Below are 23941 nucleotides of genomic sequence, written 5' to 3'. Positions count from 1 at the left end.
GAAAATGATATTCCAAGCCGTTCCAATGGGTACCCCTGGTTACAGTACGTTGTAATGCTCTTTCCAGCCCATTACCCCTATGATTTAATGATGTACCAAATAAGAAAATCAGCCATGTGCCTTCTGGGTGCTCTAAACACAGACATGATGACACAGACAGGCTGTAAAACTACAGGGAACAGCTGGATTTGAACATTGATGACTTCTGCAGATACAATTAGGAAAACCCTATGACTCCCTCCCTGTCCCTCACCACAAAGCTAGAGCTGGAAAAATGGGAATATTAGCGAGAGAATTGAAACCATAAGCAAACATATGTCTCAAATGTCTGCTTTTAACCAAATAATGCAGTCCGCTTGCCATCTGCAGTGAGAAAAAGCTATAATTTATAGCCACCTATCATCATTCTCCATGTTAAAACATGACAGTATTCCTCACTGGACCTGGTTATTAATCAATAAAAGTCAGCAATGCTATTCTTAGACTCTATAATTACAGACCCTGAAATAGATCGGGTAACCCTACATTATTTCATATATTATGATGTCTAAAAGAAAGTAGGAATCTGTGGGAAAGCCATAGCAGAGTGGGCTGAAGCCAGGCCAGGAGTGGAATGGTGTCTGGTACTCCCAAGTGTTGGCTCACATTGGACATGGCTGCTGTGGAAACATAGCAGAGACACTGCCTCCTTTTGTCAAGGTGTGAATCACTGGCAAGTCTCTCGGGGACCAACAACAGGCACCAGATGTTCGCTCCACGTGAGCAAGCCACCAGGCGTTTTCACGCATTATGCTGAGTCACAACAGAATCACCACACTGATCTCTGCATTATGCTGAGTCACAACAGAATCACCACACTGATCTCTGCATTATGCTGAGTCACAACAGAATCACCACACTGATCTCTGCATTATGCTGAGTCACAACAGAATCACCACACTGATCTCTCATTATGCTGAGACACAACAGAATCACCACACTGATCTCTGCAATATGCTGAGTCACAACAGAATCACCACACTGATCTCTGCATTATGCTGAGTCACAACAGAATCACCACACTGATCTCTGCATTATGCTGAGTCACAACAGAATCACCACACTGATCTCTGCATTATGCTGAGTCACAACAGAATCACCACACTGATCTCTCATTATGCTGAGACACAACAGAATCACCACTGATCTCTGCAATATGCTGAGGCACAACAGAATCACCACACTGATCTCTGCATTATGCTGAGTCACAACAGAATCACCACACTGATCTCTGCATTATGCTGAGTCACAACAGAATCACCACACTGATCTCTCATTATGCTGAGACACAACAGAATCACCACTGATCTCTGCATTATGCTGAGGCACAACAGAATCACCACACTGATCTCTGCAATATGCTGAGTCACAACAGAATCACCACACTGATCTCTCATTATGCTGAGACACAACAGAATCACCACTGATCTCTCATTATGCTGAGTCACAACAGAATCACCACACTGATCTCTGCAATATGCTGAGACACAACAGAATCACCACACTGATCTCTGCATTATGCTGAGTCACAACAGAATCACCACACTGATCTCTGCATTATGCTGAGTCACAACAGAATCACCACACTGATCTCTGCATTATGCTGAGACACAACAGAATCACCACTGATCTCTGCATTATGCTGAGACACAACAGAATCACCACTGATCTCTGCATTATGCTGAGTCACAACAGAATCACCACACTGATCTCTGCATTATGCTGAGTCACAACAGAATCACCACACTGATCTCTGCATTATGCTGAGTCACAACAGAATCACCACTGATCTCTGCATTATGCTGAGACACAACAGAATCACCACACTGATCTCTGCATTATGCTGAGTCACAACAGAATCACCACACTGATCTCTGCAGTATGCTGAGTCACAACAGAATCACCACACTGATCTCTGCATTATGCTGAGTCACAACAGAATCACCACTGATCTCTGCTCGCTGCAAAACCAGGGATAGGAAGCGCTACTCAATGCCCTCTCCTCTCGCAACTTCAAACGTTGCATTACCTGCTAGCAAACCAATGTGGAGACAGAATTGCGACAACGACAGATTTATGGTCCAGCCGAGCTATGGAGGCATGGCATATGAGCCTGACAGTCCATTTGATCGATAGTGACTTCACCATGAAAACTGTTGCCTACAGACTGCGTTTCGCCCCGAGGATCACACAGGCGATCGCCCAGGTACTGAAGGAGACTCTTACCTCCTCCTTAACTATGCCATTTAGCGAAATTAGTATGATGATGATAATAATAATAATAATAATAACAGACTAATAATAACAGCAGTAACAATAATATGAATAATCTATTACAACAATATGTTTCAATAATGAAATAAAGGTAGATGATAATGCCAATAATTAATTAAAATATGTTTTTGTTTTGTTTTTCATGTCAGGTAAATGAGTGCAAAAAACACTGGAAAAAAGTTGTGAGGGAATCATGATCTCAATTCAGAGAAAGAAAATTGTGATTCTCATTTTTTCCATAATCGTGCAGCCCTAGTGTGTGTGTGTGTGTGTGTGTGTGTGTGTGTGTGTGCGTGCGTGCGTGCGTGCGTGCGTGTGTGTGTGTGTGTGGTGCTTGCTTACCAATGCAGGTCCGTCCATCAGTGTGTATGCGGAAGCCCTCGCTGCATTCACAGTGATAAGAGCCTGGTGTGTTCACACATGTCTGCTGGCATCCTCCGTTGATCTCCTCACACTCATTTACATCTGTGCGCACACGCACACGCACGCACGCACACGCACACACACACACACACACACACACGCACACACACACACACACACGCACACACACACACACACACACACACACACACACACACACACACACGCACACACACACCCACACACACGGACAAGAAAAGAAACCCTACTCTTACAATACAGAATAGAATACATGTACTTCCATTTCCATAGAAGACAACAGTGCACAATAATAACAATGACTTTAGCGGACATTAAAATGTCAAAGGCTCGTTAGGGATGCCTGTCTGCTGCTAACTGTGTGAAAGGGATAATTTACAAGCATGCTAGTCATGAACATGTCACAATTAAAAAGCCCATAAAAATGGCGTCTCTGCTAAAGCTCTCTGTTGTGTTAAACCGTCTGTATGGAGCGTTGCTGGCCAATGACACAGACAGCAGTTTGGTCAGTGTGGGAAATAAAATAATGCTTTCATGAGAAAGTGAATGAAAGCTGAGGTTGAATGATATTTTCGAAACAAGACATTTATTGCATCCTTTATGGAGTCATTGAGATGGCCCAATGAAACATTCCATCCGTAGTGAACTGCCAATCTGAAGACAATGGAAACCTGATTTTTCAGTAGACTGGATGTAAAAGAGCTAAAGACCACTTTAACATTTATGACTCTTTTTGATTTTTTTTTTTACAAAACGTAAGTCTGGCTGAGAAGACGTGTTAAACTGTTGGCAGAAACCATGTGGTGTGCATCCAGTTAAAGTGTACTGTATATAGCTGTGATTTATAAGGACTACTCTCACTATTATCCAGTTTAGTATACTCAGATTAAACATTCATATTCATGATGTTGGGTTGGCGTGTTAGCTAGAGAGCCCATCCTATACAGACCTGCTCCAGGAGCACAACTCCAGATTGAACCCTGGGCTCTGACCCCTCTAAGAGCATACATCGGATTGATCTAAAAGGCTGTTGCTTAAATGCTTGAAATTACTTTTTTAGACAAATATAAATTGTGAAGTTGATGCTTATGTATGGATTTCTTTCCAAAGCCTTTGCCTTTCCATCAAGGCTAGAAAATAAAGAAAGAAAGAAAGAAAGAAAGAAAGAAAGAAAGAAAGAAAGAAAGAAAGAAAGAAAGAAAGAAAGAAAGAAAGAAAGAAAGAAAGAAATAAGAATGTGTATGTCCAAACCTATGACTGGTGGTGTATATCTATCTCAAAACATACACATATTAATTTAAGATCATGTCCATGTTCTAGACTCTAGAGACAGAGGCAAAACAAGAACATACCTGAATGCCCCATCCAAGGACTACCAGGCTTTACTACACAGCTTACACATCTGGACAACTAATCACATTTCCTCTTAACCTCCTCCCAGCTGTCCTCTCTAACTCACAGGGCTTTTGCTGCTTGCACGAGTGATGACAGAGGAGGCGTGTGCAGGGAGGGCAAAATGGTAGTTTCATTTTTTTAGGAACATTTGGTTCCGTTTATTCCAGCATGCAATGCTTCCACAGTCGTCCCTCACAGGTCAAGTAGTGCACTGTGCAAATATTAGAAATTCGTTTTTTTTTATAAACCAGATCTGAGTCTGTGTGTGTGTATGTGTGTGTGTGTGTGTGTGTGTGTGTGTGTGTGTGTGTGTGTGTGTGACATGTGTGCGTGTGCTTGTGTGGGAACAGCCCTCTCCAAAATGATCTCACTACTATTTTAATTAGCATGCCTCCAATAATAGGCACTAAGAGGGGGTCAAAGTGGAGGTCTTTCACCAGTAAAATAACCCTTTTCATAGCACACATAGATTACTGTAATTGGGTTAAAGGAATTAATATCCATTTGCCCAATTCTGAAACCTTTTCATGTCAAGGACCCATAAACTGACACAAATTAGACAACGGACCCCCCATTTGACCCAGGGTCCCCCATCTGATAAGATTTTTGCTTTTAGATGTTTTATTACAGAAAGTATATGAAACCCATGACCAAAATAGTAGAGCCCGACCGATACAGGATTTTTGAAGCCGATGCCGATATTAGGGAGTAAAAAAAACGATATCGATAAATCGGCCAATATTCTTATATTATATATACACATTTACACATTATATAAACATTATATACCGGTACATTATATATACAACACTTGACAAAGATATGACTTGACATGACTTGGGATATGTAATGTAGGCAGGATTAATAATTATAAATAACTAGAAATACAAAAACACAAATAGAACAAAATATATATATATATATATATAACTTGAGTTAAGAAAAAATATCAAATATGGTGTCTATAACTTAAAAAATACAAAATAAAAAAATATCTGGTATATCGGCCAACATATCGGCTGATACGATATATCGGTTATCGGTCGATAATATCGGTGGACCGATATATCGGACGGGCTCTACAAAATGGTAATGGATTCTGTCATTGTGTTACTTGTGGATGGAAATATAGTGAAAATAAATGATCTCCCTTTTTGCTGCCGACCAGCTGCAACCCCCTCAAGGACCCCTGGGGGTCCCCGGACCCCACTTTGAGAACCGCTGGCCTAATTCATTTAGACATCTGCCTGGAATCAGTACACAGCCCCCTGTGAAGGATCACATATTCATGAAGAAACACTCCTGTCATTCTGACAGACTGGTAACTATTGTGGGGGATGCTGCTGAACATGCAAGATAACAGACGCAGAGGAGGTTTGTTAAGGTTAATATACTTATTGTGGGGGGATTTCAATGGGACACACAATGGCTGCTTTTCCCCAGCGGGGCGAAGGTCGTGTGTGTGGCACTCGCGGTGGGGGGTTGTGGGGTGCAGTTGGCTGGGGGCATGTGGGCTGAATGCTGTTGTGTTGTGTGACACCATCTGGCTCTAAGCTGAGCTGCTGAGCTAGCATATAGAACTGGACGCAGTGGGAGATCATACAGGCCAAACCTGGGAGTGCTTCAGAATGAGAAATACAAGAATTGAATGTACTAAAAACCAAAGAGGTTCCAAAGCAAAAGTTAAAAACATTTATTATATCTTGTAATATTTCTGTCCAGTTTTGTATTTGCTTAAGTGTCTGGTATCTAGTTCAAATTTAGTTATATTTTCACCCAAATCAGTCAACAAATGCAGTACAGAGAGGTGTTCCACTGCACTCAATGGACCCCAAGGAAAAGGTCTCACTGTCCCGCAGTTTCCAAGATGGAATACTAGCTCTGAGGCTCCCAGACAGAAGGGAAAAAAAAGGAAATCTACTGTTTTCCCCCTTTATTTATTGAGTTCAAAAAGCCAATCTTTCTGTCTTTCCCCATAAAGAAGACCACACATAGAATTCACACAGAAACCTGTAAAAAAACAGTTGCTGAAGTTGCTTCCGTTTGTCTTCTCCAGGGTTCAGCTCTCAGACACTAAATTGTTGCGGAGTGACAATCTCCTGTGTCAAGGGTCAAAGGTCAGGGGCACCTGTTCACACCTGTAGCTCTGCAGAACAAATGGGCCTCAGCAGCCGTCGCTAGCTCGGCATGTTTCTGTCAGTCCAGACGCAGTGCTGCTGTCTCAGACGTTACTGGAGACGCGTGTGGTTGACTCAGCTCCTTTACAACCACAACTAGACAGTTAACATTCAGAGAGTCGACCAAGGCTGCAGATTGAGAATTCAGAGGCCAAGAACAACTCAACATTTCAGCAGGCCAGTTTAACCAAATGAAAGACTGTGATCTACTAACCAGGCACACAAGCATTTTGCACGCCTAAAATATGAAGGAAACCAGGGCACTGACTTACTATTTGTTTTTATCAGAATCAGAATCAGAATTATCTTTATTGTCATAATACTCACAGGTGTAATTATATTCAGTTCACTTCCAGAAAATGCAGTTTGACTTGAATTTAGACTTAAGGTCAATATTGGCAACACTGAACACTGAAACGCTGAAGCACTGAACACTGAAACGGAAAGTGGACACACATACACGTGCCTTTCTTGTGCTGTATGTGAAGCCGTGTGGCCATCGAATGCGTGTTTATGTAGGAATCGTGTGTGCACTTGTTTGGAGACGTGAAGGGCATTTTAAACACCGAGTTAATTACTTGAACATGTTCTAAGATAAATTAAATTCCGAGTCGTCTTCCATTCATGACTCGGTGCAGGAAACTCCAGCTGAGCTGAAGCGGTTTATTTACGACGCATTTAAAAAACGAAAACCTCTCTGTGTTTGTGCAGTCCGGCTACATCCAGATGTCCATCTTACCTCGACAGGCCTTGCCGTCCGGCGCCAGTCGGCTGCCCTCAGGACACTTGCAGTAGTAGCTGCCGATGGTGTTGCAACAGAAGCCCTCGCAGCCGCCTTCATTCACCTCACATTCATTCACATCTGAAAGCAAAGGGCAGAGATGGCAGTTTTACTGAAATAATGCACAGTCCGTTTCTAGCCTCCTTTCAGTTGAGGAATTCCCCCCTGTGTTGGTCAGGTCTTCCTCTCTCTAGAAAGGAAGTCTCCATTACTGGAGAAAAAAAACATTTTTTTTCTCCAAAATGTTTTTGAGTTTATTTTCCCTTCCTCACTTTGTAGATCATCATGACCCAGCGGTCTCACAAGGCTTTCTGTAGCGGTGCTTTGATGTCAGTGAACTCTGGAGATAAAAAACAAACAAACTGTCATTACTGAGTCTGCTGCCAATCTATAGGGGCCAGTGGTGAAAACAACAACTGTAAGCAACAGGAGAGGCTGTTGAGAATGACTTGCATCTTCCCACAGGTTAACTAACCTAACTCATGGATTACTATTCAGATTACCTATCCTGACCAAAACAGTCCAAATTGTTGCTACCCCCATCACTTGGTAAAACAGATGCCAGTACTTAAACATAGTCATTCGTTTGCATCTGAATCTAAACAGCTATTTCCAATTAGGCCTTCGATGTTGACCCACTCTGTTGAGCATGCGAACATTTTCATGATCTTCCACCCATTTTGCCTTCTCCTCTCCTGGGGTGAAATGGTTTCCAGCTTGCTTCCTTGTTTACGCCGTGCACTGCCGTAATAATCCCACAGGCCCCTTGTTCTAGTTATGTATAATGATTCCTATCAACTCTCTTTAAGTAGGAGGTCGTGCATCACCACCAAAGAATGTCTTTAGAAATGATCTTTTACTCTTCTATACGGTACATGGAGGAGCAGCAATAACACACTGCTAAATGCGCTAATATGACCAGGCTGTGACACAAGAGACCGCAATATGGCTACAACTAGTGTTATTTTCATATTAGCTTGATCAGTGGGTAAAACATTTCAACAGACAAAGACTAAACTGTTTGCTTGGTGTTTTTGGTCGTTTTCACAAAATGTCAAAATGTCAAAATGTAGATTTTCTTTTCCTTGTGTGCAAAATAGGTCAAGATGATCTTGCTTCTTGATATTTTACTAGCGGAATACCCGCTACCCTCTCCTCTCTTTCCCCAGAGGGTTTTCATAGTGCACGTCCCTGGCTGATTGCAACTCAGCCATGCTCCTCTTACTCAGGTGAGCTCCGTCAGTAGCTAACGAATGGAGCTTTCCGTGGTGCTGAACCTGTGTTGACTCATTTGGGCCAGCAATTAGCCATTTTTGCCCATAATTACCTAATAAAAAAGGACCATAAGGTCACTCGCAGTACTCTTTAAACTTGTTGAAAGATTCAGCACGATCGCACGTAAGATGGCATAGCTATGGCCGAACACAATTCTGCTCACTCACAGACAGACAGACAGACGGACACCTTGCATTCTTATTATAGGATGATGGGGGGGGGGGGGACGTTTCAGTTGACTATTCAAATAATGTTGAGACGTACTCTGATGACAAAGTGTACCACAAGCACACAGGTGCTATACTGCAATACAATAGATACAGTCAATGTCTCGTTATAGACGCTGCGGTAGCTGGCTGGAGGCGTGGTCAGGGAGGGGGAAATCCTCCCGTTCTCCCCATTCAGCATAGTTAGCGTTTAGCTGCTAGCCCAGCCCAAACAGACAGGATAGGTGATTCAACCACCGCAGTAAACTGCTCTAGAATCCCCAATCCTGTAGTGTAGAGCCACAGCACCATCCTTTGGTGAGTCAGCCCATTGAGATATATGTTTTTTTTTTACCCCACTCGCGCGCCAGCCGTAGTAACATTTTGTGGGCGTTCCCACACGGACCGACTGTATCTACACTGCTGAATTTTGCTAGAGATACAGTATTCCTACATATGTCCAAAGATGTTTGTATAGAATGCGGACTAGTACGACTGTTGCTAAACACGATTAAACACGATTTCAGACGGACAAGCCCGTCTTTTATTGTCACACGATCACACATCAACACATGCATGGCCACAAACACACTCATGCTGACGGTGGCCGGTGAAATTTGTCCTCTGCATTTGACCCATCCTGGCTTGTCCTTTCCTCCGGGGGGCAGGCCAGGAGCAGTGGTCGCTTTCTCATACAGCGCCCGGGGACCAACTTCGGATGTTGTCGTCACTGGTCGGATGACGATGACGATCTGATCTTCTGCATGTTTTTAATGGGGGGGGGTTATGTACGGAGGAACCCCCTGGGGGGAGCACGGGGAGAACATGCAAACTCCACACAGACAGAAAGGCCCTTACGACGAGATACCCCACCTGGGCAGTGGGCACTGAAGATATGGGGGGGAACACAACCACAGCGTCCACAGTGTCCCAGGCGAGAATCGAACTCAGGACCTTCTGACTGTGAGGCGACAGCTCTCCCACTGAGCCACCGTGCCTAGTTCAAGTACAAGAGGTAGCAATGTGGCCAAACAGTTTTGGAGATTTTCTAATTTTCTTTTCTTTTTTTCCTTGAATAAACTAGAATCCCTGAAGCTGCTTTAACCTTGAGTCTGTCAGCATCCCCACAGCCAAGAGATGGAGGGAGCGAAATGCATTCTGCTTCTGGGTGGATGCTCCTTGTCCAGGAGAAAGACTAAGGCAATAGAAGGGAAAGGGAAAGTTATTTAGTAGTCTGTCCCCATCTGTTAAAAGACTTAACGTGACTCCTGAGCTGTACATGGACCAACAGATTGTTTACCTTTGAATTACAGGACATTTTAGAAACCTTCTCCTTCTCTAAGACAGAAGCCACTGTGGTTCCAGAGAGAGGGAAACAGATGAAAACAGAAGTAGAGAGAAGAGGGGAGAGCGAGAGGGACAGAGAGATTGAGAGAGAGAGAGAGAGAGAGAGAGAGAGAGAGACAGACAGACAGAGAGACAGAGAAAGAGAGAGAGTGCAGGAGGGGAGCATGCTCCAATAAGCTCTTTGGCAGCTTGTTTGTGTAGATTGATAGCACATGACAAATCAAGGCCTCCCCAGACTCATGCTGTTTTAGACAACAGATAGTTACAGAGCGCCTATGGCTCTTCTTATCTTCTCTGATGGCCAAGGAAGTACACCTGATCATTACCAAGCTGATGTTTTTTTTTTTTTCAATGATGGTTTTTGTTTGTGCCTTGTGCGCACAATAGCAGCAGTGTCAAGTGCTACTCCTTAAATCCCCTGGTCTTCAAGAATTTATTATGCAAAGGTTAATCTAAAGCACATACAGCCAAATGCCATGCCAAAACACATAAGCCATCACAGCCATGCTCCAAGGCACTTCTGGTGGAAACATGGAAAGCATTTCTGGTTGAAGTTGTAATGTGCTACAGGACACTGCCAATAATCTCCTGTTGTGTGTTTGTAGACCTCTGTGTTTTATCTGTTCTTCTAGCCAAGAGTCTAGGGAGGACACCCCCATGGAGCAAAGACAACTAGGCCAGCATCATAAACAGACAAAAATATATGAAACAGTCGGCCCCCGCTGCTCAGATCAAATGTATGGCGATGTCTCCTATGCTGTACCTGCACGCATGAATGTACAAAATACAGTGATGAAGAGTATGTGATCAAATAAGGAAAGAGCCAGTGCCTGATAATGGTACTGAGTTATGCAGACAGACAGATGGAGGATGGAGACAGAGAGAGGGAGAGAGAGACAGACAGACAGACAGACAGACAGACAGACAGACAGATAGCCAGAGGAGGATAGAGATGTGAGAAAGGGAGAGAGAGAGAGACAGACAGACAGACAGACAGACAGACAGAGAGACACTCAGATTGTATATCTGATCACGTGAGATGCACCATCGACACGCTGGTCTGTCCAGATCAGCTCATGACTTTACAGTGTGGGATTAGCACATAATTGATAGGAAATGCATAGGAGGTAATTTTGGATCAGTGGTGCTGATTTTTTTTTACGGCTGAGTCATATTTCCAAGAGATCCTCCCAGTGGTTTCACAGAGGACGATTTTAATGCACAAAAACACAAAATGTGCCTGCTCTACAGTAAATCATGGTTTGTTTGGTGTACTGTAATCTTATATTAAGTAACAGTAACCAAGAGCACAGCAGATCAGGTAATGATGCATTCATTTTGGCAATGGATAGTAGCAATAATGCCTTTAGCAGAGATGGGGAGTAGACACGTGGAAAGTGACACTATCCTCACGAACAATTTATAGATCAGAATTTGGCAAAAAAACCCATCTACATCAGCTAAAACATTACAGATGTAACCGGTAGGGGTGTCACAATATATCGTCGCACGAAATTTCGCGATAGTAAAACGTCACGATATGTATCGTTGAGATGAAATCTCATATCGTGAAAAAAAAAAAAAAAAAAAAAAAAAAAAAAAAAGATTTTAAAGTAGACAAAGAAACGTACTTGTTTGTTGAAGTTCAATGTGTGGAAAGTAGTTCAGTTGAACAAGTCTCTGAAGAGACACATGAGAAGTTATACAGGAGAGAAACCATTCAATTGAGTTTCTGGCAAAACTGTTTACTTGACAGGAAAAACTGAAGATGCATAAAAAATAGACTAAGAAAAGTCTTGTTTGAGTTTGAAGAAAAACTGAAGATGCATAATGAGAATTTATACTGCTGAGAAACCTTTTAGTTCAAAGTAAATCTAAGTGACGGTGTAACTCATTCTATTTCAAGATAAGCCTTATCTCCAATCTCATGTTTTTTCTAGTTGTTATTGTAATAACAATTTCCCACAACAGCATGTTTTGTATTTGTGCATTTCAAATAAAATACTACTTTTCCAGTCATATATTGTCATTATTCAAGTTTAAAAAAATATTGTTAAAATCGTATCGTATCGTATCGTTATCGTGAACCCAGTATCGTGATACGTATCGTATCGTGAACTGAGTGTATCGTGACACCCCTAGTAACCGGGCCTCAAGGACAATCTGTAGAATTCTGCAGGACCTCAGAAACCAAGGATGGGTCGCCATGTTTTCATCTCAGGCCACACCCACACTTGATTTCTAGGGGCAAGCAGGGCAAGCAGGGTCATCTGGAGAGATGAGAGGGTCCCCTTCATCTGAATCTTTAGTTTAGCTGTTCTCCTGGATCTAGAGTCTTTGTAAATGTCTTAACTAGGTTCTTACATTCAGAGGCTTGCCACAGGAATTCTTATGGCAAAACCCAGAAATGCTGACGATTTGTTATTCAGACCCTATATACAGTAGTCCAGCGTTCAGCACATTGCTATTGACCCTAACTCTTTCTCTCTCTCTCTCTCTCATACACACACACACACACACACACACACACACACACACACACACACACAAACACACACACACACACACACACACACACACACACACACCCTCTGCTCTGTTAACTCATAGAGAGGTGACATGGGCCGTTGACCCCAAGGCCCTGCCCTCTCACACATGCCCACTTTGATCGCACAACGCCTGGGAGCCATAATGAGCTCTCCATATCAGCTCAGGGTCGTTTGCCATCATCATCAAGGAGCCAAGCCAGGTCCCTTCAGTCAGGCAAGGCTAGAAGATTCTGGATAGGATGGTGTTTAGGCAGCATGAACTGTACTGTAAGTGATGCCCAGCAAGGATCAAGGTTGTCTAATTCTGGCCAAACTGCAACAACCAGAACTCATTGTTTGTTTGTTGTTGTTTTTTTCAAAAGATACAACATGATCCTTATTTTAACTGTAACCTCAAAGGAAACCTTATACATAAACCACACCTCAAATAGTGACACGATTTTGTGATCAATTTTCGACATTGCGGCTTGGCCTTTAATTGAGGATCATCAGTCATGCTCTGCTTCTCTGGCCTAGGCCGACAATCAACACATTCTCAACAAGATGGCTGGGGTCAAATCAATGCTTTGACTTTAGAGGGCGAATAGCTGACTTGTTAGTAAGTAAGATGACTCTTGGCCCCAAACCCTAAATAAAAGATTTAGCTATAGAATTTATCATCATGGGAGAGACTTGAGGGATTGGTCTATGAGGACAGAATGAAATATAAGTCGTTTGACTGAACATAGGCCGAGCGTGCAGGCGGCCAAAAACACACCGCAGTGCTTTGTATAACAAACAGTGTGTGGGAGGTGGAGACTAGAGTTTCTTAGTAGAACATATAGTAGATTTATAGCACAGTAATTACCACTTTTCTCTGGATCTAAAATGACTACAGGAAGAAACGTCAACATGAAAATGCCAATCAAAGGCAGATGGATGCTGCATCAGATCCAATGCTAACAGAGAAGGCTAAAAACAACCAAATCTGCATCTTGGTAGAGTTTTACTGCACAGTATAAATCACACTGATAGATAAGATGTTCCTCTGATGTTCCTCCAAGAAGCACCCCTCCGCCCCCGAGTCGATGAAGGCAGGAAGGTCAAAGGACTGATCCCGCCACGTGAGGGTGTAATCAAACAGCGATACAGGGAGAGAAGGGCAGTTGGTTTGGCTCAGCAGCACCTGTCCCATGGCTACTGAGCCTAATCTTTTGGGTCTTTGGGTCTTTTCTGGCAGGCGATGGACGACCTTATGGTCGGGCGAGGCACAATAAAGGCAGAGGTCGTTGCGGAGACGGCGTTGCCTCTCCTCAGCGGTGATATGGGCCCTGCGACACCCTCCTGCATCGCTTGGTCCGGCCGAGGCTTAACATGTAGTGCTCTCATCAGCCCCTCCACAACTCCCACCAACCCCTCAAAACCACTCTTAGACCCCTCTAGGACTCCTCCAACCTTGGTGCCAGGTGTAACCTCACTCTGTTCCAAGGATCTCAGGTGCTCCATCTTTGACGCAAGATTTATAGCAGCCTCTAGTGTGGGGGGTTCGGAACTACGGAGGTTAATGCGGAGCTCACCAGTCGCAAAATGGGTAATGAACTGATCCCTCGCCAACAGATCCTTGGCTTTAATAACAAGCCTCCGCAGGTGGCTGCCAAACTCCCGAGCTGATTCATCATGTAGCCGGCGTCTTGATGCAAAGCTAGGCCGAGACCAGCCCTCACTATCATACGGCTCTAAACATCCAGCCATAGGGCCTTCAACAAGGTCAAATCATTCTTAGTCTCTGCTGAAAGGCCACTAAAAGTTCCCGAGCGCGGCCTGACAGCAGCAATGACATACATTTTTATTTCAATTGATCATTCCACCCATTAACATCTGCAGCGAGCTCGAAATGTTCAGACCAATCCGACCAATCACGCCCGGTACCAGTGAACGTTTCAGGCATAAAAACCGGGCGGGGGTCGAGATGCGACTATGCCCAACGAGGCCCGCTCCGGCGTCCTGTGGTCCCGCCTGCTGCGGAAAACCCGGAGGAAAGGAAGCAGGAGGCAGGGCGGCACTGGAAACCTCCGGGACGACGGTCTGCTCGGAAGCAGATGCAGTGGCAGAAGGAATAGGTGGTACTGGAGTAGTGAAGGATAAGCCAAGGAGGTCATCCACTGCCCTGCCTTGAACCACGCCGGCACTCAGCGTGGAAGTAGGGGCATGGAAGCAACAGCCCACCCGGAAGCAGAAGCATGGGCACGTGGAGGAATGAGTGGAGGGGTTATCCACCACGGCAAACCAAAGATAGGGGAGGCAGGGCGCATGGTTGCCTCAGGAACTCCCGTCCCAACGGCGAGCCTAGCAGAAGTTTGACTCTGCTGGGTACCCAGAAGATTTATTTTCGCCGAGAGTCTCCCCATTGCAGTGTCCCTCTCCTCGACTAACCTTTGCAGCCGTCCCTCGTAATGGTCGTGAAGGGACTGTAGGGCTTGCTCAAAATTTTCTTGATTGCAGCTTGGCTCCGCCTTGATTCCTGATGCCGAGGGCGAGGGCCCGGTGACTGGGCCCTCCTCCTTCTCGCCCTTGATGGGTGGAACAATGTCCGCTAAACCCATGTTGAGTTCGTTCATAATGTTAAGCTGGGGTCAGGTGGGTCTACGTGCAGACACTAGATGGCCAAGGTAACTAGGGGCTTGAAGCGGTCGATATGGAATTGCTGTAGCACTTGATAAGGTGGAACTGAAGGGTTCGAAGCTGGGAACTGTTGTCAGGAGAAACTATGAATGAACTGCCGAGGGTCAGCAGAGCCAATTCTTATAGGACCTGAACGTGACATCACATGGCGTTATGACCTCATCCGTGATGTCATAACATTCGTCACTGTCGACATCGTAGTAGGAATGATGACATCATCTAACAAAGCTAAGAAAATCTAAATGTACCCTCATTTGTGTACTGTTAGGATTTTTTTTGATCTGAAGCATTTGCTTTGTAGTACAATATAGGACTGGAGTAAAGTAGCTAAGACTATGTTGGGTCTCTTACCAAAGCTGATCCAAGGTCCTTTGTGTGAAATCAACTCTGGCTTATAGGCCATGGGAAAGGTGGCATGTTAAAACAATGGTAAACCAGATTCAATTAGGAAGTATGTACATGATGGAAAATATGCAACCATCTTCCGACTCCTATACTTTCCCTCTGATCCAACGTGGAACTCTTTGGAAAATCTTGCTGCAAGTTTGATGGAGCAGGGTGAGGGACTTCTGTAATAGATTTCACTTTATAACAAGAATGCATGGTATCAGCAGCACACACATGTAGTTGTCATTTGATGGGGAGACCAGTGGTCGCAATGGAGATGAATTCAAAAACAGGCTGCCAAACCGCTTCAACAGGTCAATGTGTGATCTGTTCTCTGTTCATCTGTTAACTGTGAGCCATACCACAGTAGAGAGGGAGGTGTTTTCCATGGAAGCCACCCTGTTTGACTTCTGAACAGCATTGCTCTAGCTAGCACATCTTGGCTTTGAGATCACCACTTCTGCACTGCTTCATCTGTCAGACATTATACAGGCCACCCACATGCATGTAATGAACACGAGAATGCACAGGAATAAAGACAGGCATGGACACACGTGCGTGCACGCACACGCACACACACACACACACACACACACACACACACACACACACACACACACACACCACACACACACACACACACAGACACACACAATTATTTCTCTAAATCCCCACAGACCCGCCTGCGGTCTCAATAGCCAAAATACAGCATTATCAAAACAAGTCGGGGCCTTTTCCCATAATGCAACTTGACGCTGTAACCATCTTTATTCCCTTGGCTCGTAATGAAGCAAAGATGCGTTTAGCACTAAGGTGCTTTATGGAAACTTGGGTTGCCATTCAGCAGTATTTCTATTTCTCAAGCTTTTTAGTGCAGAATACAAATACAAAATATGGTTGCTCGTTCCTGGGATGCCAGGTTGTGCAAACCCAACAGAAACAAACCCCCAACCCATTTCCGTTCCCAACCGATAGTTTATTAAAAAAAGAGACAAGAACCAGAAGCTCATAAAGCATCTTGTGACTTGCTGAGACTACAGCACACGCACCCCCTTCACCTTCAGGTCCCCTGACACCCCAACACCTGGAGGCTCTTCCTCCACATGCAGCAGGCCTCACTCCCTCCTGTGGCCTCTCAGTCCCTCACCTACATGATCTGCATCATCAATCTCCATCCCACCAATGACACACACCACTTACCTCAACACACACACGACGCATGCTGTGGAAGTTTGTGAAACATAATGTTTCCTAATAAGTATCTCTCTCTCTCTCTCTCTCTCTCTCTCTCTCTCTCAACTTCCCAATCCATTCGTTTTTTCACATTCCTTAAAAAAAAGATAATGTATGAAGCAATTGGAAGTGAATGGAAAGTGTCTCCTGGTAGTTTGTGAATGATGGTGATAACGGCTTGGCGTCAGGTAGTGAGGAGAGCAGACAGCTGTTTGAATGCTCCTGTGTCCTGTGCAGGAGAACATCAACCACCCATGGCCTGACTCCTGCTTCCCTCATTACAGTGTTATTGACATTGCTTGTCCTCTACATCACCCGCCCCCCCCTTTCCAATTCCTCCAAGGACCAGCTCTCTTCCTCCCCCTAAAGACAACCCTGTTTGAAGCACACGAGGACTAAATAAATCAGTAAACTTGTTCCATTCCCCTGTTAAAAACATTTTTTTAAATGCAAGTCAAGATCAATAAATGAATCAGCAGGCCTCACATGGCACGTCACTCAACACTGTGAAATGAATGTGGAAGGCTCAGATATCGAAAGTGATACCCCAAGCTGAGCTCATTTATCTCCCTCACAAGCTGGACTTTGAGTCTGAGAGGAATGATTTGTATTTCCTGCATTCTCTAAGTCCTTATTCCCACATTTCTATTGTAGCAACTTAATGGACACACACAGGATAGGATTCTTACTTACCAAAATAATGAGACTTTGCCTGTTACCATAGCTTCAAAACAGGACTTTCAGTGCAAAAGAAAATACTAAAGATGACAGATAATTATCATGAAGGAAGAGATTTTAGATTGGTCTCTGAAAAACTACATCGCAGCAAGCACTCATTTTGCCTTGTTCATTCAGCTGGATACAAATGATCACAAATGAATAATGATCCACAACCAAAATCTAAATCTAAACTAAACTAATCTAATCTTATCTAATCTAATCTAATCTAATCTAATCTAATCTAATCTAATCCAAACAAACAAGAAAAAAATATCTTGAAACTGTAACATCCTCTCTGAGAATACACCTATATGGTACAAATGAGAATAACTGACATAATAGCAATGAAACCACTGGATGTGTGTGTGGATGAACGTTTCAGTGCCGAGTTCAACTTCCACTTGACTCTCTTCTGCCATTTCCTTTGCTCCATCAGTTGTTTGCATTTATTTCTTTTTCTTTTTCTTTCTTTTTTTTGGTGGGGGGGTTATATTGCCTGTGATAGATGCATGAATGTTGAAAATTCATGCATATGCGCAATAGGTGGCATGCATAAGGTTTGATGTCACATCTGTCTCTATATTAGGCTTGTCGTTTGAGGTAGAGATGATCAATTAGCCCTAGCCCCACCCCCTTACTAATCACCCCCCCCTTCCCGCCACCACCCACATCCTTCTAGCCACTCCCCCAACCCACCCCTCCAATCCTGACTCTCTACAACCTTCCTATCCCTAGCTACGGCTCCTTTTCCCCAGCCCCGCCCCCTTCCTTGACCCACACCCCCTCCCACCATCCACATCCCGCTAGCCACTCCCTCTACCCACCCCTCGAACCCCAACTCTCTACAACCTTCCTATCCCTAGCTATGGCCCCTTTGACCTAGCCCCACCCATTTCCCTCACCATGCCTCCCTCACACCACCCACACCCACTAGCCACTCCCCCTGCACACCCCTCAGATACCGACTCCCTACGACCTTCCTATCCCTAGCTATGGCTCCTTTTATTTAGCCCTGCCCCATTCCTTGATGGTACAGATGAACGTGAGGTCACAGTGACCTTGAACCTTGACCTTTGATGACCAAAATCTAATCAGTTCATCCTTGAGTCCAAGTGGATGTTTGAGCCAATCAGGAAAAGGCAAGGGGCTTAAACTTAAACAACATCACAAATGGATAAGGAACCTCTCTGCTGAGTCCAACAAGCCATCTATCAAATGTGTGTGTGGTATCAATAGTTGCAGACGATGAAAAGCAGCATCAATTCTTTTGGACATGTTTGGGACAGACAGAAACCCACTTGCACTCAGTTGCAGTCAGATAAGTGGAGCCAACTCTTCTAAATGTTCAACAGTATGCTAAGTATTTGTTCAGGGCCAGTTTAATTCTCTGGAGGACAGTCATCTACATGCAAAATCAACAAAGTTTAGTGCCATGTAGTATGTGTAACAAATGTGTAACAAATGAATCATTGGCTATAAATGTTCCAGACCACCTTAAAGTCAGAAATCTTCTAAATAAAAGGATAGGATTATGTTTTGGTGCCTATTTCTTGAACATGATTGTGAACACTGACAGATATCTTAGGTAAGAGAGTAGGAAATTACCATGAATGAGATGTCTTTTCTGTCATTTTTAGAGCAGGCGTCAGTAACCTAGGCCTAGGGCAGGCAAAGAGTTAACCAGTGGCATGGCAGCATAGTAGCAAGAAGTGCACAATTGAGATTTGTTTGTAGAAATGTTGAAATGCCAAATGACCTATTTCACAGCCATTTGCCGTAGCGCGGCCTGTTATTTAGGATATTTACGGTAGTGACCAACGGCGCTACTCTGCATCTGATTGGTTAGCCTCCTTGCGTTCCATGCATTCCATACATTCCAAAGCAGCAGAGAGCAGATGAAAATTTCGGCGCGAAAGACAGACAAGTCCTGTCTGTCAGGTCCTCCTGCTAAAAAACCTCGGGGACACTGATTGACAAGCAAATTTGAAAATGGCACTTCATATCAAAAAGGTTGCCGACCCCTGTTTTAGAGAATAGCAGACGACTGAATGGGCCCATCGAGTGCTGTTAGGAAACACAGGATCCTGTGAACTAGACCAAAGGTCAAAGGTCATTGGTGGACAGCTGAGGGAGCTTTGAGGAAGCCGTCACAGCGGGGAAAGTGATCTTCAACAATCAGCTCAGAGGGAGATAGAGAGGAGACAAAAGTGGGATTCTTTTCAACCTCTTGGATTGAAAGAGAGAAAGAGTAATAATCAATCAATCATGGCTTTCAGCAGTACCTGATGAAAACTATTACAAAGAATGTTCATGCTCATTCAATCCTTCTTCAAGAGGATATCGATAGATTAGTCATGCCTACTAAAACATAGAGGTTGTAAAAGTAGACTACATGTGTTCCTTTATGCTATTATAGCCTCAACTCTCCCTCCCTCCCTGCCTCCCTCTCTCTCATCCTGTCTCTCCTCCTCTCATTGCAGATACATTTTGGACCACATGGTTGCGTGCTACTACCACCTCAGCCCAGCAGCTCACTCACATGGTTCCCATTTGTTGGTTCTACACAGAATTTATGCTGTAATATAATAAGGATTTTCAGACAGTACACGTTTGAATTAGATTTACAGAGACACTCTGCCTCTCGCCATTTTCTGGCTGTGCAAATATTTCTCCCCCTTCGTTTTTTTATGGCATCAATAAAACTTAAATTGTTTTCTCACAGCACGGGGCAAATGACTTGAACGATGAAAAGTGGGTGCTGCTCTGCTTTCACACACTTTCACCCCTCGGACACAGGCTCCTCACTTATCCCATAATAAGCTGAAGCACATGCATCACTTAAGCTGCGAACTGAGTTAATTGACCCAAGGAGATACAGTCGATCTTCTCACGCCAGTCCTGAACAGAATTCCAGCGATCCCAATTTGATTGAGTGTCCCTCTGCATGGGAGCCATGACCATAAAGAAATTAAAGGTTCAAAGAGTGCAATTATAGACCTACAAATAATACCAAACATCATCATATCCTTGTACAGCAAGGATGAAAATAAAATGGTAAGCATCCAAAGAAGTGCAAGAAGGCCTCTCCTCACATACGAACGGTACTATAGAGAGGCAAAGTGGAACGTCACTTCCTGCTTCAGCACTGTACCAGAGATTTTCATCCGCCATTTATTTTCCCATAGACATTTCGTAAAATGCTTATAAAATAGTTTTACTTCGTCGAAACAAACGGTTCAGCTAACGCTATAATCGGGGGAGACCATAGAACATTTCACTCGGACTAAAACTTAAAAAAACAACATCGAAAAAATATTTTCTTTAAACCCGCATTCTTTCTACGTTTTGGTCCCAGTAAAATGTTATGTGATCTCTCCTGTTTCTAAATATATCTGTACCGTTTGGTTTGAAGTGAACCAGTAAAACTATTTTTATACGCATTTTACGAAATGTGTATGGGAAAATAAATGGCGGATGAAAATCTCGGGTACAGTGCTGAAGCAGGAAGTTTTTTGCCTCTCTATTGTCATGGCCAGTGCTTCTAGACTCTAACAATAACTTGAACATCAGGCTTCGTTGTCCAGGAATTTCTAGCAAACACTGGAACCATGACACCTAAGTGGCTGTGTCAGATCAGACAGAGTCTGATTAGTAGACTGGAGGAGCTCGGCTCATCTCTTTGTTCGTCTGGACAGCCCGGTCTGGTTTGTGTTTACAGTATAAAAACACATAACAATACAAGACACCCACAAACAGGTAACGTTACATTATATCAAACTAAGGAGCACGCTGTCGCAACCGGTCACATCCAACTTCTGTAGGGTTGGGTACTGAAATCGGTACTCTTAAGGGTACCGACTGAACGACATCGGTACTACCGAGTACCGATTCAAGTAAAATCAATCGGTACCAAATTTCGGTACTTGCTGAGAGCGCATCTGTGTGGAGTTTGCATGTTCTCCCCATGCTCCCTGGGGTTCCTCCATACAAAGCCCCCAACTAAAAACATGCAGAAGATCATCATCTGACCAGCGGCAGTTGGAAGAAGTTGGTCCCCGGGCGCTTCACTGCAGCTGCCCACCACCGCTCCTGACCTGACCATGGAGGAGGACGAGCCAGGATGGGTCAAACGTGGAGGACACATTTCACGGTGCCTCCAAAGCATGTGTGTGTGTGTGTGTGTGTGTGTGTGTGTGTGTGTGTGTGTGCGTGTGCGCGTGTGTGTGTGCTGGCCATCGTGCACATGTGTGCATGCCATGGTATTGGTGACAAATAAAATGTCCGTCTGGTTTAATCTTAAATCTTAATCTGTGTGTAAAACGTTGACATTTTTGGACCCAATTTCAGGTACCGGAACCGGTACCAGTAGATAGATAGATAAGAATATCGGCCGATATATAGATATTGATTTTTTTTTACTCCCTAATATCGGTATCGGCATCGGCCTCCGAAATCCAGTATTGGTCGGGCTCTAGAAAAAGCATCTGAAAAAAATGACATGGATGGTTTTACCCATATCATCTTAATTGGCTGTAATGTAAAACTGGAAGTGGACATGTGCCCTAAATGTGGTCAAAATCATGTTGTGTTTACTTGCCACAACTCCCTCAGAGCCTCTGTCTACTTAAACCTAGTACATCTGGAAAGATCATTCCTGTGTGGATCGGACAGATCATATTTTACACGGACAGACAGAAATTGTACTGTGGACTCATATCCCTTATGTTGTTGATTTAGAGACAGACACAGAGAAGGTAGGGGACAATTTGGCATCTTAAAGCAGGGAAAAGACTGAGGGCTTCACACACATGGACTAAGCATAACTCAAGCCTAACACAATTTGTTTATGTAAAAAAAATCACCATTGAAAATTGATTTGAATCTTGGACTAGGCTGTCCATAAATCAGGCCATGAAACAATAACTCTAAAGACAATGTGCAAGTCTATACTGGGTCTACACGCTACATATGCACTCAGTTACACACCTTCACATCTGCATGGCATTCTGGTAGGCTACATTTAGCCGCTAAGCAGCTCCACTATATGTAGCTGTGGGTTAACTACCTTGCTCTGAGGCTCTGAGGCACATTAGTTGTTGAAATAAGGGAAGATGCCAATGCACCTCTCTTACCCCAGAGGAGGCCAGCTGGGGAGATCCACCCCAGTGACCTCCCTGTCACAAGCTGATTCCTCTTCACGTCAGATGGGAATAGCCAAGCCATAAGTTCAACCAGGATGAGCGCCATTAATCAGAGACTGAACGGATGCCCCACCGCTACTGTGGGAATCTCACAGTGGAGCCTTGGGTGCACATGGTCAATCACACAGTCCATTAGCTCCAACCCACACCGCATTAACCTGGTAAACAATGGTGCCTTAATGCATTCGGAGAGACGAGGGAGCGCTTGTTTAGCATGTGGGAACTTCCCTGCCATATGGCAGCCATTACGGCCCTAATGAGCTTCTTCCTCTGATAGTAATACTAAGCATGTATGTAGCGCTCGGGCCGCCCCGGGTGTCTGCCTGTCAGGCGGCTACCTTCAGGCCGGTGTCTGCTCTGTGACGTATGATGCCTTGGTCAACTCTGTCAATGGCAGCCTTGAGGAATGCTAACAGGAAGGGGAGGTACACAGAGCTTATAGAACGCAACATTGGTAAATGTCTAATAATGCCTCCTATTCTCAATGTTGTTGCTATGTCAGAGATTCTGCCACCTACAGGAGGCGACCAGGCAGCACAGCAGCTTTTAGAGCTCAGGTCAAACTAAAGCCCAATGTGCACGAGATGTGGCACAGAAGAAGAATGGCCGGGGGCGGGGCACGGGATTGGACCGGCTTCTGAATGGAAGGCATGGTACACCACACCTGTTTGATCACACACAAGTCAATCAAGTGCATTTACACACTTGTCAGATGCAAGCGGATCCGGCAAAAATAGACCAGACACGGAAAAATAACGTAACAACCAAAACTGCAGGTACCACAACACACCTGGTGGACATTTGGCTTAAGTGTTCATTGTTCAACTGCTCTGCTAACTATAAAGCTTCTCCTTGTGCATAATGGACCTATGTACATTGACCTTATTCTGACAGTTTTGTGGTGGAACAGCTTCCCTCGAATCATCCAACATTGGTCACTTAAGACTTCAATGCCTTAAGACTCTGAGCCAAGAACATCTGTGACTGACATTGTGTGGACCAAAAAAAATGACAATAGGTTCTTGTAGCTTTGGTTGGAACAGTGAGCCACCTGGGCTTTAAGATCTTCCCAGGCCAAGGCACTGCTGACTCTGCTCCTCACAAAAATTCTCTGGCACATTGGTGGCCATTCTCTCTTCGTTTTCTTTTTCAGGTTCAACTGAATACTTGTATGTAGGGTTCTTATTTCTGCTCAGTGGTTCAGGAAGCTGTCAATTTAAAGCGTCCATTACTGGAAGGGCTGCTGGATACTGCCAGAGGCCGCAGTGGCTTTTATCTCAGCTTTGAGCAACTG

At 44.2% G+C, this 23941-nt stretch overlaps 1 protein-coding gene across 1 annotated transcript in view; it reads right to left on the bottom strand.

Annotated features, from left to right (window-relative positions):
• The window catches only part of egfem1 (EGF-like and EMI domain containing 1), a gene marked incomplete at both ends in the record, with an annotated part of 92890 nt that overhangs the window by 57645 nt on the left and 11304 nt on the right, over positions 1-23941 (bottom strand). The window contains 2 exons of the mRNA XM_083636617.1: positions 2656-2778; positions 7027-7149. Of these exons, the coding sequence (XP_083492743.1) occupies positions 2656-2778; positions 7027-7149 (246 nt within the window). The remainder of the gene's footprint in view (positions 1-2655; positions 2779-7026; positions 7150-23941) is intronic.

Source organism: Poromitra crassiceps (assembly GCF_964638095.1).
Source record: "Poromitra crassiceps genome assembly, chromosome: 5".
NCBI classification, from domain to species: domain Eukaryota; kingdom Metazoa; phylum Chordata; class Actinopteri; order Beryciformes; family Melamphaidae; genus Poromitra; species Poromitra crassiceps.
Note: the sequence above shows the minus strand (reverse complement) of the source record. Positions and strands in the feature narration are given on the sequence as shown.